At 44.4% G+C, this 12708-nt stretch overlaps 1 protein-coding gene across 12 annotated transcripts in view; it reads right to left on the reverse strand.

The window, feature by feature from the left end:
• Positions 1 to 6645: 6645 nt before the first annotated feature.
• Positions 6646 to 12708, reverse strand: part of ATP7B (ATPase copper transporting beta) — a 46254-nt gene continuing 40191 nt past the window's right edge. For all 12 annotated transcript variants that reach the window (XM_066989548.1, XM_066989539.1, XM_013179655.3 and 9 more), the window contains 5 exons: positions 12332 to 12474; positions 10888 to 11091; positions 10658 to 10775; positions 9786 to 9888; positions 6646 to 8794 (listed from right to left, as the gene is read on the reverse strand). In XM_066989548.1, coding sequence (XP_066845649.1) covers positions 8530 to 8794; positions 9786 to 9888; positions 10658 to 10775; positions 10888 to 11091; positions 12332 to 12474 — 833 coding nt within the window. In that variant the 3' untranslated portion in view covers positions 6646 to 8529. The remainder of the gene's footprint in view (positions 8795 to 9785; positions 9889 to 10657; positions 10776 to 10887; positions 11092 to 12331; positions 12475 to 12708) is intronic.

Raw genomic sequence — 12708 nt, forward strand, 5'->3', positions numbered from 1 at the left:
ATCAGTCCCAGTCACACCTCGGGTAATACACCTGAGTCCTGCTCATCTGACCAAGATATACCTGACCAGCTTTATCAGGGGCAAGAAAGGGGAGATGGACCTGAAGGCAGTGCGTGATGGGGGCAAAAACCCCAGCCAACTGTGTCAGCTTTGCTCCAGCCTGTGCTCCACATGGGCCTGGAAAATAGAGAGCGGGACGATGCTGGGATCTGCCAAAACTGTGTAACACCCACCAGGCACATCCCGAAGGTGGAAGCCTCCTTCAGAGACTGCAAGGAGGTTTTTTCTCTCTGTCAGTAAGGCGGGAGAGGGGATATGAGACACTGGTGACTTAGGCTTGGTTTCTTCAGACTCAGCCCTTAAGCTGCTGTGCGTGTGCCTCCCCTGCTGCATTTCCAATCGGTGTGCTACGTATGGGACACCAACAAACCCGGAGGGGAGGATGAGAAACAGAGAAGTTAAATATTGTCACAGGCGGCAAGGTTAACTCACCTGCATACAAAAATCTCAAAATAAGAGAGTATAAAATGTGCTAACAGCTGCTGCAGGTGAAGCAGCCCTCAGGGTACGCGTGCCAGCACTTCCCAGGTACTTCTCTGGACGTGCCTGGTGTGCGAGCCATGGTGTCAAGAGCTGGAATCACTCAGAGCATCACAGCTGTGCTTTGTTAGATCTGGGGTGTTAAAGGTGTGGGGTTTTCTTTGTGTGTTTGTTTTTTTGGTTGGTCTGTTCTTTTGTCGTTTCTTTTTGCCGAAGCTGGGGTATGCATTGCAAAAACGCTGTGGCCATTTGCAGCACCAAACGCGCACATATACAGCACAGGAGATCGAACGAGGACAGCGTTGGTGATAGGTGCAGTCATTCTGATTACACCTGCTGCCATCTCTAACGAGTGTGTTTTAATTCCGAAAGAAGTAAGTGGAAGGACAGCACTCACAGTTAGCGGTGTCATTAGCACGGACGGGTAAATGCAACGCTCGGGTATTGCACATGCTTTGGCAGAACTTTTCATCTGCTCCTTTCATTACTCTTCAGGTTTCTTATTAGAGGCTTTTCCGGCGTGTCTCTTTTCTGACTTATTCATACAAGAATGACGCCAAAAACGCTTGAAGAGCCGGTGAGGATGGCGAGGGGAAAAAGCTGTTGGAGAAACAATCATCCATGCCTGAATCAGAGACTAATAATCTGTCTGCTGGTGAGCTGTTCGGTTTGTTCATGTGCTTTTATGAAGCTAAGCGAGCTCTTTTAAATTTCCCTTTTTTAATTATTTATTTTTATTTTTACAAACTAGCCAAGCAATCGTGAGAACAAGGCAGGGCTGTAGCACAAAACGTCTGCTCGCTGCTGGGGCAGGCACTGCTCAGGTCACTCAACCCCTGCCGTGGTTCAGCCTCATGCAAAATACAATCAATGCTTTCCTCGTGGAAAAGGTTTGATGTCTTATTGCTGTGAAGCCCCTTTGTCTCAGGGCTTTCTCTCATTACTTTGACGATTGCTCAAGAGCAAGCTCGTATTTCTACTGCCTTATATTTGTCCAAATTGTTTAGCACAAATGCTGCTGGTGTAGACTTTCTTACTGCAACTTGACCTTGGCCAGGGTGGCATTGGCCAGGTCACCTTTACAGCCAAAATCTGCCTCCCTCCTCGGCATGAGGAAAGCAACACACTGCCCAGAAGCCTTCCTTCCCTACCACTGCTTCATCCCTAAGATGGAGAAGGCTCAACCTTCGTTTTCTGCAAGCAGAACAATTAAACGACAGCCTCTGAGTAAGTTACTTGTGGCACGAATATATTGGCAGCTGTATAGGTTGGTTTTTTTTTATCCTCCTGCCACACAGAGAGGATAAAATTCCCGACACAAATGGCAACTCTGCAGCAAGTACCTGACATAATTACAGTAATTATATTGTCTCCGCGCTCCCTTATGAATCAGTGACAGTACGGGCTTAATGAGCTGCTTCCTGTTCGGCAGGTTGCTCCCAGCCTCTCGGATTTGCAACTGCAATGCAGAGGTGTCTCAGAATAACATTAACCCTTGCAAGGGACGAGACCACGCTGGGGATGTGACCCGTGCACAGCCGGGTCTCCCTTCCCGCCAGGAAAGCCTCCACAACACCCTGTACTAAAGCACCCAGCCTTCCCTGCAAACCCGAAGTCCCCTGCCCTTCCTGCTGGAGATGCTTAGCCCTACAAACCAGCCCACTGACACACCGGGAATTTAAGAGGGTCGCGCCGTGTCCCCCAAGGGACCTAATTAAATCCACAGGCTTGAGCATGGTGAAGGTATAGGGAGGAGCAGACTCCTCATCAGATGCAATTAAAATCTGCTTTCTTATTAACATAATAAGGGAACGGTGCCGGAGGAGGTCTCAACAGGAGAGCAGAAGGAAGCCTCACGCCTGCTGATAGCCCGATGGGGACAGGGCATGGCAACGCATTGCCCCAAAGAGCAGAAATGTCTAAAAATATAATAGAAGCAGAGAGAGAAATGTGAATTTTAAAGCAACTTGCTTTAAGAAAAGCTAACACCAACCATCCTGTATCAATGGAGGCTATCAACCGTGTGTATCCATCCCCAAAGTGCCCTTGGTGAGCTTCTCCCTGATGGGTGCCCCGCGGTGCTGCATTGCCGGGGGACTGCTCCTCTTCCTCTTCAGCAGGCGGTGTCAAGGGATGGAGGAGAGCTGGGTTACGAGGGCTGAAATAACAGCAAAGAGCTACAGCACTTTGTGACAGTGGCTTTTCACAACAGTTGGCACTTGCCAGTGGCCAGACATGTCCCACACTGTGTTCGTGGTAAAAAGAGGTGACAGTGAAGGACAAGTAATTCAGTGAACTTCTTTTAAACCCAGATCATGTATTTGCTTTTTAGAAAAGTCATTTGGATTTTGGATAGTTCTGTAAGTGTTTGGAGGCCTCAAATATTCCAATTTATGCCTGCATTTGTGTGATAACTCTCACGAGGTGTGCAGCTATGGTTCGGAGGAGCGTTGAGCACGTGCCACTTATTCAAAAGGACTGACAGAAGGGTTGACAGTCAATCACTGATTGATTTCAAAAGGATTTACATTTGGGCTTTGGTGCTCTCCTACAGCGTGACTTCGCCCAGATTATGATTCTGCTGAAAACAAAAGCCAACCAAACAAGAAGTCTTGCACCCTCGGGTACCTGGGGAGCTTAAACTTCTGCCTAAAGGTGTGGGTTGGTGCTGAGCATGCAGCCAGGGACAGGACGCTCAGCCTTCCTGCAGCACTGCTCATCTCCTTACATTTCAGCTTGTCAAAGGGAAAAAAGAAAAGAAAGCTAACAATAATTTTAGCAGACAGCACATGCGGAGCTCAGGAATCACTTAGCTGTCAAATAATACAAACAAGGTAGCAATTCAGAGCTCAATGCAAATAAATGCCTGCCTGAAATCTTCTGTTCCCCAGCTAGATAATGTCAAGCCAACCCAAAATTTTAGGCACGCTGTATTCTTTGGCTTAAACTGCCCCCTTTGCATTTTCCTTCCCCTCGTGGCTAATGAGTCAATGAGCACTGACTGTACTGGATTTTCAGATGCTTTGCAGATTAACGGGATTCTCTGGCTTGGGCCAAGCCTGCAGTGACATCTCGTGGTCCCCTGCGGGGTGGGGTGCTGGCTGCCAGGTGGCACAGCCCCAGCCAGGGCCACACAGCCACCGGGGCTGCTGCACTCACCAGCACTCACCGATAGTAACCAACACTCACTGATAATAACCAGCACACATCTCGCAGGGGAGTTGCCTGAGCCTGGGGCAGCTGAATGCCCAAGTGAGGAAACAAAACCTCACCTCCTCATGCAAAAACCCTTCCCCTTTACCTGCAGCACCGGGGGAAACTTCAGAAATCATCCTTTTGTGCTCGTGAAAATCAGATCATTGCACAGAGAGCCTGCAGCTGGGCTGTGCTTGCCTGCAAAACCCCAGTGCTTTTAACTCGAGACAAGGAGAGGAATCATCTCCCTCCTCCTGCCTTTGTACCTGTCTGGGACTCACATGTGAGCGGGATGCTTTGCCCTTCGCCACTTCTTCTTTTGTTGTGGCTCTCAAATAGTTTCCACTGAAAACCAGCATGCTTGCTGGTGGCATCTTAGTAAAGGAAATTAAACCAGACATTTCAGTGTTATCTCATTTACCATCCTGCGCTCCACCGTATTATTTCACCACCTACTCATTTGTTTTCTTCACGCACAAGCCCATTCAGAGAAAATACGATCTCTCTGAGACTGTTTAGTCAGGGAGAGGATGCAATCAGCCTGCATAGAAATCAGGCGGTCCGTTTGCTTGGAACACAGGGAGGGAGGAGGAAATCAAACAAAGGGAATCGTTTCTTTTCGGTGAACTTAGGGCACCAACATTCTTATGCGAAACAATAGCATGAGAATGAAAATGGTTGGAAAGCACCACTGAAACACTACTCCTGGTCTGCTGCACTAAGAATCACGTGGAAACCAAAGCAAAAGATCTTATCCTTTAGATGTCTTCTGTGTTCATAAATATATACATAAATACACATACAGACAAAGACTCACTACTTTTTTCCAGGGCAAAATAACTAAACGGCAGTCAAGATTTAAAGAAAACAATGTCACCCCTCCAGTATGGCTGCGACATTCCTGTGTGTATCATCAGATAAATCAACTTTTAGGCTCAGACCTGCAGCATTTGAGTCATGCCAGGGGAACTTGCAGAATTTAGATACCTAAGACCACAATTGGGATTTGAAAAGCCCCTCCGTGCTCTCCAATCCATCAAAACGTTTAACCCCGGGAAAAGGGAGATGTGTAGTGTACTGGTGAGCAGCCAGGGCACTGAGCTTAGGGCTTACCTGAAGAGCCCTTCCTTTCAGGAACCCGCCTCCAGCCCTTTTCCTGCGCCTGGCTCCCAGTCCAGCAGAGCACCAGTTTGGGGCCAGCACCGCGCTGTGCCAGGGCTCTGCAGGCAGATCGCTCTGCTGAGGACAGGGAAAGCTTATAAGTAGGTTATGCAGAAATGCAGATACTGTCCTATGCCTTGTACACCCCTCCAGCGAGTCAGCTCAGATTTAACAAGAGCATAGGATCACGAGTGTCAGGACTTGCACTTAAATTTTTTTTCTTGCCTACACGTAGCGAGTCTAACTTCCTTACAGTCTAACAGGCAAGTTTCACAGCAGTTTACAGTTTAAGACGCTACGCAAATACAGTTACAAAATCTGTACATATTGCCCGGTTTATGAATGCATTAAATAAATGTCATTAAATAAATGTCAGAATACATTAAATAAAGTCAAAGCTAGTCTTTCTTCCAGTCCTTTGGCACCTCTTGAGAGCAGGATAGTGTGTTCAGTTCAGAGTCCTCTCTTCTGGTGATGTGCCAGCTCATTTTCTTTCCACAGAAATGAGAGAAAGCACAGCTGGAGACCACATTGAGAGGTTGTCCAAGCAGTCACCTGGCCCCAAAGCAGGATTCAGGATTCACCTCTGGCTAAAGCATTTTCGACAGGTATGAGCCTGACTGCCACACATGGCCAAAGAGCCCCTCTTGGCAATCTCTTCCCTGCTAGACAGTTCCTCCTTAGCCACTGATCTAAATCCTCCTTGATTCAATAAGCCTATTATTTCTTCTTCTATCCACCTTGAGCACAAGCCTGAAACGATGAAAGGACCAAATTGTTCTTCTTGTATTTGAAGACTTGTAGTTCCTTTAGGAATGCTGTTGGCAAACCTACTCAAACTCTTTCAGTCCGCTTACATTTCTTATTCTCAGGTACTTACGTTCCCATGTTTTCTAGACTCCTTGTAAATCTCATTGCTCTTTTCTGAACTGTCTACGTTTCCTAACAAGCATGGCATACAAAACCAGACCTGCTGCTTCAGCTGATACCTCACCAGAGTTGTTTTATGTCACGTAGATGACAACTGTTACACACCTCTGTGTATGTGTCCACACTGCAGCACCGCAGCGCTGCTAGAATGGGTCACAAAACAAATGCGAGTCAACTACTCGACCTTTTCCTGCCAAGCTGACCTTTAATTCCTCTCTGTCCTCTCTGCAACATTTGTCAGTCCTGTCCAATTTCTCAGGACAATTTGGAATTCTAATTCCACCCTTCGGCATGCTTACAACCTAACCTGCCTCAATGCACAGTATAATTGTCTTTTTCCCTGCTTACTCTGCCTGAACTTGATCTCAAAGCAGTCACACTAATCAGCCACAAAATCTCTTACCCAAGTACACTGTTATTTTGAATGTGTGTATAACATGATCTTTGGCTTGAACTGTTTTTCAGATGTGTTGTTTTAATAAGCAGTAGACTAATCTAACCAGCAGACTGGTCTGAAGTTCCAAAAAGTGGTGATCAAGTCAACCATATAATCAAGTTAGCCTTAGTTCTGCTGCAGTGTATCAGAGAACTTCTTGCAACTTCAAACAGCACAAAGATGTGACCCAACAGACTGATTGGCTGAATTTCTTGGGTTTCCTTTTGTCCGTGGGAAGCATGCTGAGTCACACTGAACCGCTTTTGCACGGCACGTCACATAAACCAAATGCTCATTGGCAGTGACATCTTGCATATGCATCCTGCGGTCCAACAGTTACTGCTTACACTTTTTTTTTTTTGGTGCACCCCTACAAAAAACAACAACAAAAACCAAGACACACAGACGTTTGTTTAAAAAAACACCATTTTTTTACTGTAAGCACTGGTAAGGAACACAATATAGTGAAACAGTAGACCACCTTCCCCGCAGGGCCGTCTGTAGGCACCTGTGGCACGTTTGAAAAGTGCGTGCCGTGAAAGTAATCTCTGCACATATAAAGAGATTTTACAGTTTTAAAACTGATTTGTATTTGTATTTAAGACAATGCTGTTGACGTTTTCTAAGGACAGCTCAAAAATAATATTAAGAGGAAGAGAGAATAGGAAGACCTGCCTGATGCTTTAGGAACAGTCTCTTTCCTGACTTGTAAAAACAAAAAGAAATTAGGAGGAGCGGGATTGAACCCCCGTTGGAAACAGTCTTATATATAAGTCAGTGAAATTAAATGCTTATTTCACATTGCTCAGCATGGTAATTTCTGTTCTTTCGCCTTTTAGATCAGATCATAAAACTGGTCTGCTTACTTCAGAGTCCCACAGTCTAGCAGTACAGCACCACGGGACCAGATTCAGTGCACTGAAGCAGTCGATTGCCCTGACTGACTCCAAAAGGTGTTAAGGGATGAATTTGACATTCAGAGTGACAAAGTTATTGCCAGCTTTGGTAAAGATGTTAAAGTGAAAAACATTTGTTCAGCACCTTCATTTCTTACTAAACTAGAGAAAAGATGAAAATTAAAACCAATTCAAAACATGAAAACCCATTTACATTAAAATTCAAGCTATTACAGATCTTTTTAGTCCAAGCCCTTCTGTCATCAGAAACAGTAAATTATACAATGGCAAGTAGAAGTCCAACATTTTAGGGCCGCTTTTCCACCACGTCCCATTTAACCTTTTGACTCCACTTTAATCAACACGCAAACTGGAGTTAACATGCAATGAACCAACATTAGACCTAGTCCTGCTTTCTGTCACTCCATGGTGAATACCTCCTTCACTCACGCTGATATAAATTCTTCGCTCAGAGGGAAGAGCCAGCCAACTGTCCAATTGTCTGGGACTTCAAAGGATCCTGCAAGGTATCCACAGGAAAATGCTGTGCTAACTTGGACCAGGAATTGCATTAAGAATGGAATATTCCTAGTGACTATAAGGAGTTTGTCCCAAACAGGAATATCTGTAAACATAGTAAGAAGTCAGAGAAGATATCTTGTGTGAAGAAAGGGGAAAAAAGAGCTGATGTGGAGCAAAAGAGAAAACCCAGGAGAGCAGTGGGAATCACTGAACAAGTTTAGCAGTGGAAATGTGCACCAAAAGGATGTGGATACTTGAAAGCAAGTGAAAGTCTAACAAGGACATTTCACAGAGTTCTAGTCAGTGAAACACTGAAGCATTTTTGGTCCAACAAGATGCACACGAATCCTAAGTATAAAGTGCTCTCACAGTGATGTGACTAGTTTGGATTCTGCTTAAAAATACAGCTTCCAACCACAGAGCTCCTTATGCCACGGATGTTTTCACTTGGACACTGAAACTAGTATTTGGAAGCTCTGAAAATAATTTTGCTTCATATACTCTTCAAAGAATAACGTTAGAAAGAGTGAAAAGTATGAAATTTGGTGCCCAGCAAACAGTCCAGAAGAGAGAAACTCCATTCAACTCTGAAATTACAATTTTACATTATTTCACTATTTGCTGTGTGCAAAGGAGCCAGTTCACTACAGAGCCCCAGATTCTTTCAGCCACTGGACGTAACTGGTGACCTGAAGGAATCCACAATCCACACAACCCAACACCAGACTGAGTTGCAATCATTTTGTGAGCTGAAGGAATAGCTTCACTTATAACCTTGAAGATCTTGATGGCATAACTCAGTTCCTCTCGTCACTGGAATGTTTCCTGCTGCACTAAGAACACAGCGCTTCAGATGTACTGTTCTTCATCTCTTCCGTTCATGAGCAGCGACCACTTGTCCCCTTCCTCCTCAAAAAAGCCATTATGTCTGGGCAGCTTGTCTGAAGTCAAGGAAGAGAGAGACACTTGACTAATCTGATCCCAGGGAGCTGGTCTGGATGAATCCCTCCTCCTATCATCCATTCCAATGTGAACACTGATTTGGGAAGGAGTAAGTGGCTTCATGCGGCCTTGAGCTTGTGCCTCATAACTTTCTGTGTCTGGCTTCTTATAACTAAGAAGAGAGAGAGAAAAGACATTTTGTACCAAGAGGTCAACGTGTGGAAGTGACTTCGGCATTACAATAAATCAGAAACTTCTGATAACCTGATTGCTACCTGCGCTTTAGAAAAAATATTAATGGCTAAGAGCAGTGGTCACAAGGCATTACGACAGTTCAAACAGTAAACGAGAAGGTCTCTCAAAATGAGGTTTTTCTTCAAGACCGTGATCTCATTGAGCATTCACAGGATCAGAATCATGATGCAATAACAGACTTCCTACATTAGTTGACACTACACTGTACACAACAGAAGACCCAAGCTACAGTAGAAATATTTGAAGGTTTGGACTAATTTTAGAAACTCTAAAAATTCTGATTTTAAAAAGATGCTTGTTCACAAAGCTCTTAAAAGTAGGTCCATTGCAACTGCACCCAAAAAATGTAGAATATAAAGTTAATAGAATTTGAAAAATCTTGTTATATTTCAAAAAGTCATTCACTTCCAATAAAATAAAAATAGGATGCTTTCACCAGTTGCAAAGGTCAAAAGAATAAATGTACTTTGCTTCTCTTTTTCTCCTTGGCTAAATTAAAAAGACTAAATAATAAAAACAGGTGCAAGTCTTTCAAAAAACCATTTACTGCTATGTTATGGAGAACTCCCACTTGAATTATTTGTTCAGTTGATATTCACAACAAGAACAGCACCGATCATTACCTCCCTTGGTACTGAACTTGGTTCACAGTCTCCAACACAGCTGCCCTTGTGGCATCCACTCACTATTTTAGCTGATAATTAAAGAACACTCAATATAGTCTTAGTCCCGGTGTGTTCACGATAGTGACATCCATCTCTTTTGGAGCCAAGAATTAGACAGAACATCCCCGTGCTAAAGGGCTGTCAGGTGTTTTTAGGTATACAAAGCCCAAACTACTGTCTCGTTTGAGTGCCAGCAGCAGCGCTGCCGACAGCTCCCCAGTTGCTCAGTGTAAGCCAACTTGCCATTTCAGCTGCAGGGAGGACAGCACGACGGACACAGAGGAAGCTGCCATTGCAGCTGATCCCATCCAAGGCTGAAGCACCAGGCCAACGGGCATGAACACACCTAGGAAAAGAGCATACGGACGTCAGCCAGGGCAGCCTGTCCCAGTGCAAACATTTCTGTCCCTGCATATCACAGAACAGAGCAACGTGACTTACTGAGACCTCTAGAAACACAAATAGATAAACATGTATTTACTTACTTAGTTTTAAATACGTCCCTTCAGTTGCAAGGGACGGTCTTTGCACAGTTTCAGCTACAAGACTGCAGCCACAAGGTAAGACTACTTGTCCCTTCTGCACATATGAAAAAAAGCAAAAGCAATAGAAAGACAAAGCAACAGGCCAGACAAATGAGGGAGAACTTACTGACAAAGAAAAAGAGAAAGAGAACTGCTGAAAGTAAGTTTTAAGTAGGAATATGGAGCACGAGAAGATGTCTGACAGAAGCAGAGAGAATCTAAATAGTACGAGAAAAAACGTGCAGTCCAGGCTGAATAGAAGAGGAAGCACCAAGAAATGGGATGATCTCTCTCATTAGAGCTGGTTTAGAATTTACTAAAACTGATCCCCAAGTACTGCTATGTAAAATAAGAGCTTTTTTTTTTAATTTTAACATACAAGAATTCATTAATGAAAACTTAAAATTTGGAGAATATAGACTTCTACCAGCATTAATATAAATGTACATAGATATTTTGTCCTCCCTCTGCCAACGTTTAGATGCTTCAGGAACCTCTCTTCAGCTGCTAGAGCAGGAAATCCTGCAAGAGGCACCACAGAGCTCAACTGTGCTGCTGTCTTCCTCAGGCTGAGCTCCAGCAGTCACCCACCTGCTGCTATTGGTATTCCAAGCAGATTATAAATTAAGGCAAGAATCAGATTTATCCGTATCCTTCGTACTGTTCTCTTTGATAAGTGAATACTGGCAACAACATCTAGCAAGTTGTTCTGCAAGACAGAAAAGCATTGAAAGGTTTCCACATGCTTTCTTCAGAACACCGAACTAAAAAGAAGAGCAACAAAGTGATGAAAGAAGACAGGTCAAAACTGTAGTGCTCACTCGGATAAGAACAACATCTGCTGCTTCAATGGCAACATCAGTGCCTGTTCCAATCGCAATTCCGATGTCGGCCCTGGCTAGTGCAGGGGAATCATTGACTCCATCACCAACCATTGCAACCTTCCTCCTCTCATTTTGGAGCTCCTGGACCTTTGCAACCTTGTGAGAAGGAAGAACTTCAGCGAATACTTTTTTGATCCCAACCTACGTACAAAGAAAGAAACACATGCTTGTTGGTGATATTCTTCATGCCAAAAGGAAAAGCAATCAAAGGAAGATCACCCAAACTAATTCTGGTCCAAGGCAACACTTGCAAGCGGCACAGAAAGCCGACGAGCAACATGCCTTTGGTGTAAGAAAGGGATTGATTACAGTCCTCTTCATCAACACTGCAGAGAGGCTGACAAACCATGCACTGCCCTTGGCATCGTGCCTCATAGGGCTCCTGAAGCTCTACTGCCCTGGCAAGTAAGGGTTTGATGGCTAAAACAGACAGTTTTCAGCTAATCATGCTGCTTGACGGATATGCACCAATAAAAGTTTCAGGGAAACGCACATAAAAGTCGTATACAATCAGGCACTTACACTAGGGAAAACACAAATGTTAACATAAATACGCAGGTCTCAGGGAAACTGAAAATAAAGCAGATGGCTGGGTAAGTTTACCCATCCACACCTCCACTAACCTGGAGGTGCTTAACCAATAGCTTAGTGCTGCAGGTGAAGAACAGAGGTGGATGTACTAAAGAGGGCCGTGATAATACCCCTGGTCGGGCTGCCTCATCAGGTAGAGAACAGCTTTTCACTACAAGAGGTAGAAGTCAGCTTTTTACCTTTCAAAATGTAACATTTTTCCCCCATTTTTCCATTGGAAAAGAAGTAAGTGACAAAATTTCAGTGAAAATGTTAAGTTGGCACAGACTAAGCTCGTTTGAAAACTTCACCTGAGTGCCCGGAGCCGTAAACCAAAGTCTGTTTCTGAAAAACTTCTTCCCTTAACAAAGGAAGGTGGGGTGGGAAAGCACTTTAAAACAACTGAACGCAAAAGGTGAAAGAGTGAATTAAAATAAGATCCCAACTTCCAAATCCCAACTTCCCTTACTGGGGACAGCATTGGACCTTAAAGGCACTTTCCTTCATCACTAACGAAACGTGACTGCCCTTCAGTGGAGGGAAGCAGGAGGCTTCAGTTCAGCAATGGACTAGTTACTGCAAGGAACTCTGTGCCCCTGGAGAAGTACTGAATGCTTCTCTTCACTGAGATCCTAATGCAGTCACTGGGCTTTACTATGCCATACGACTTCACCTGATTTTCAGTCCAGCTCAACAGAAGTTAATCTTTCTTTAACACATCCATGGAAACTCTGATTGCTTACTCCCAATCCACTGGGATAAGCAGATCCTTCGAAGCCCATCACACGTTTTTTTAAACGCAAAAAGGTACCTGAGTAGCAATGGCTTTTGCAGTTTTTCTGTTGTCTCCTGTTATCAGCACCACGTCTATTCCCATGTTTTTCAGCGTGTGCACAGCAAGGGCTGCCTCCTGCTTGACAGTGTCTGCTATCGCAATCATTCCACACAGGGTACCTTCACAAAGAAGCATCCTGCGTTAAAAACAGCTGTGGGAAGCAAAGGGGCAACAAAAGAATAGGACTTTCCCTCCATCACACCGCGGTGGCTCATAAAGCAAAATTTTCTGAGCAATATCGGCTTTCACAAGCCTGAACTCCCCCATCTGAAGTTTTCTAAGCTACGGCCCCTTTCTTACACACACATACATACACACCCCTCTAATTTACCTGTTCAAAACTAACAATAAAT

This window comes from Anser cygnoides, chromosome 1, assembly GCF_040182565.1.
Source record: "Anser cygnoides isolate HZ-2024a breed goose chromosome 1, Taihu_goose_T2T_genome, whole genome shotgun sequence".
In the NCBI taxonomy this organism is placed as follows: Eukaryota; Metazoa; Chordata; class Aves; order Anseriformes; family Anatidae; genus Anser; species Anser cygnoides.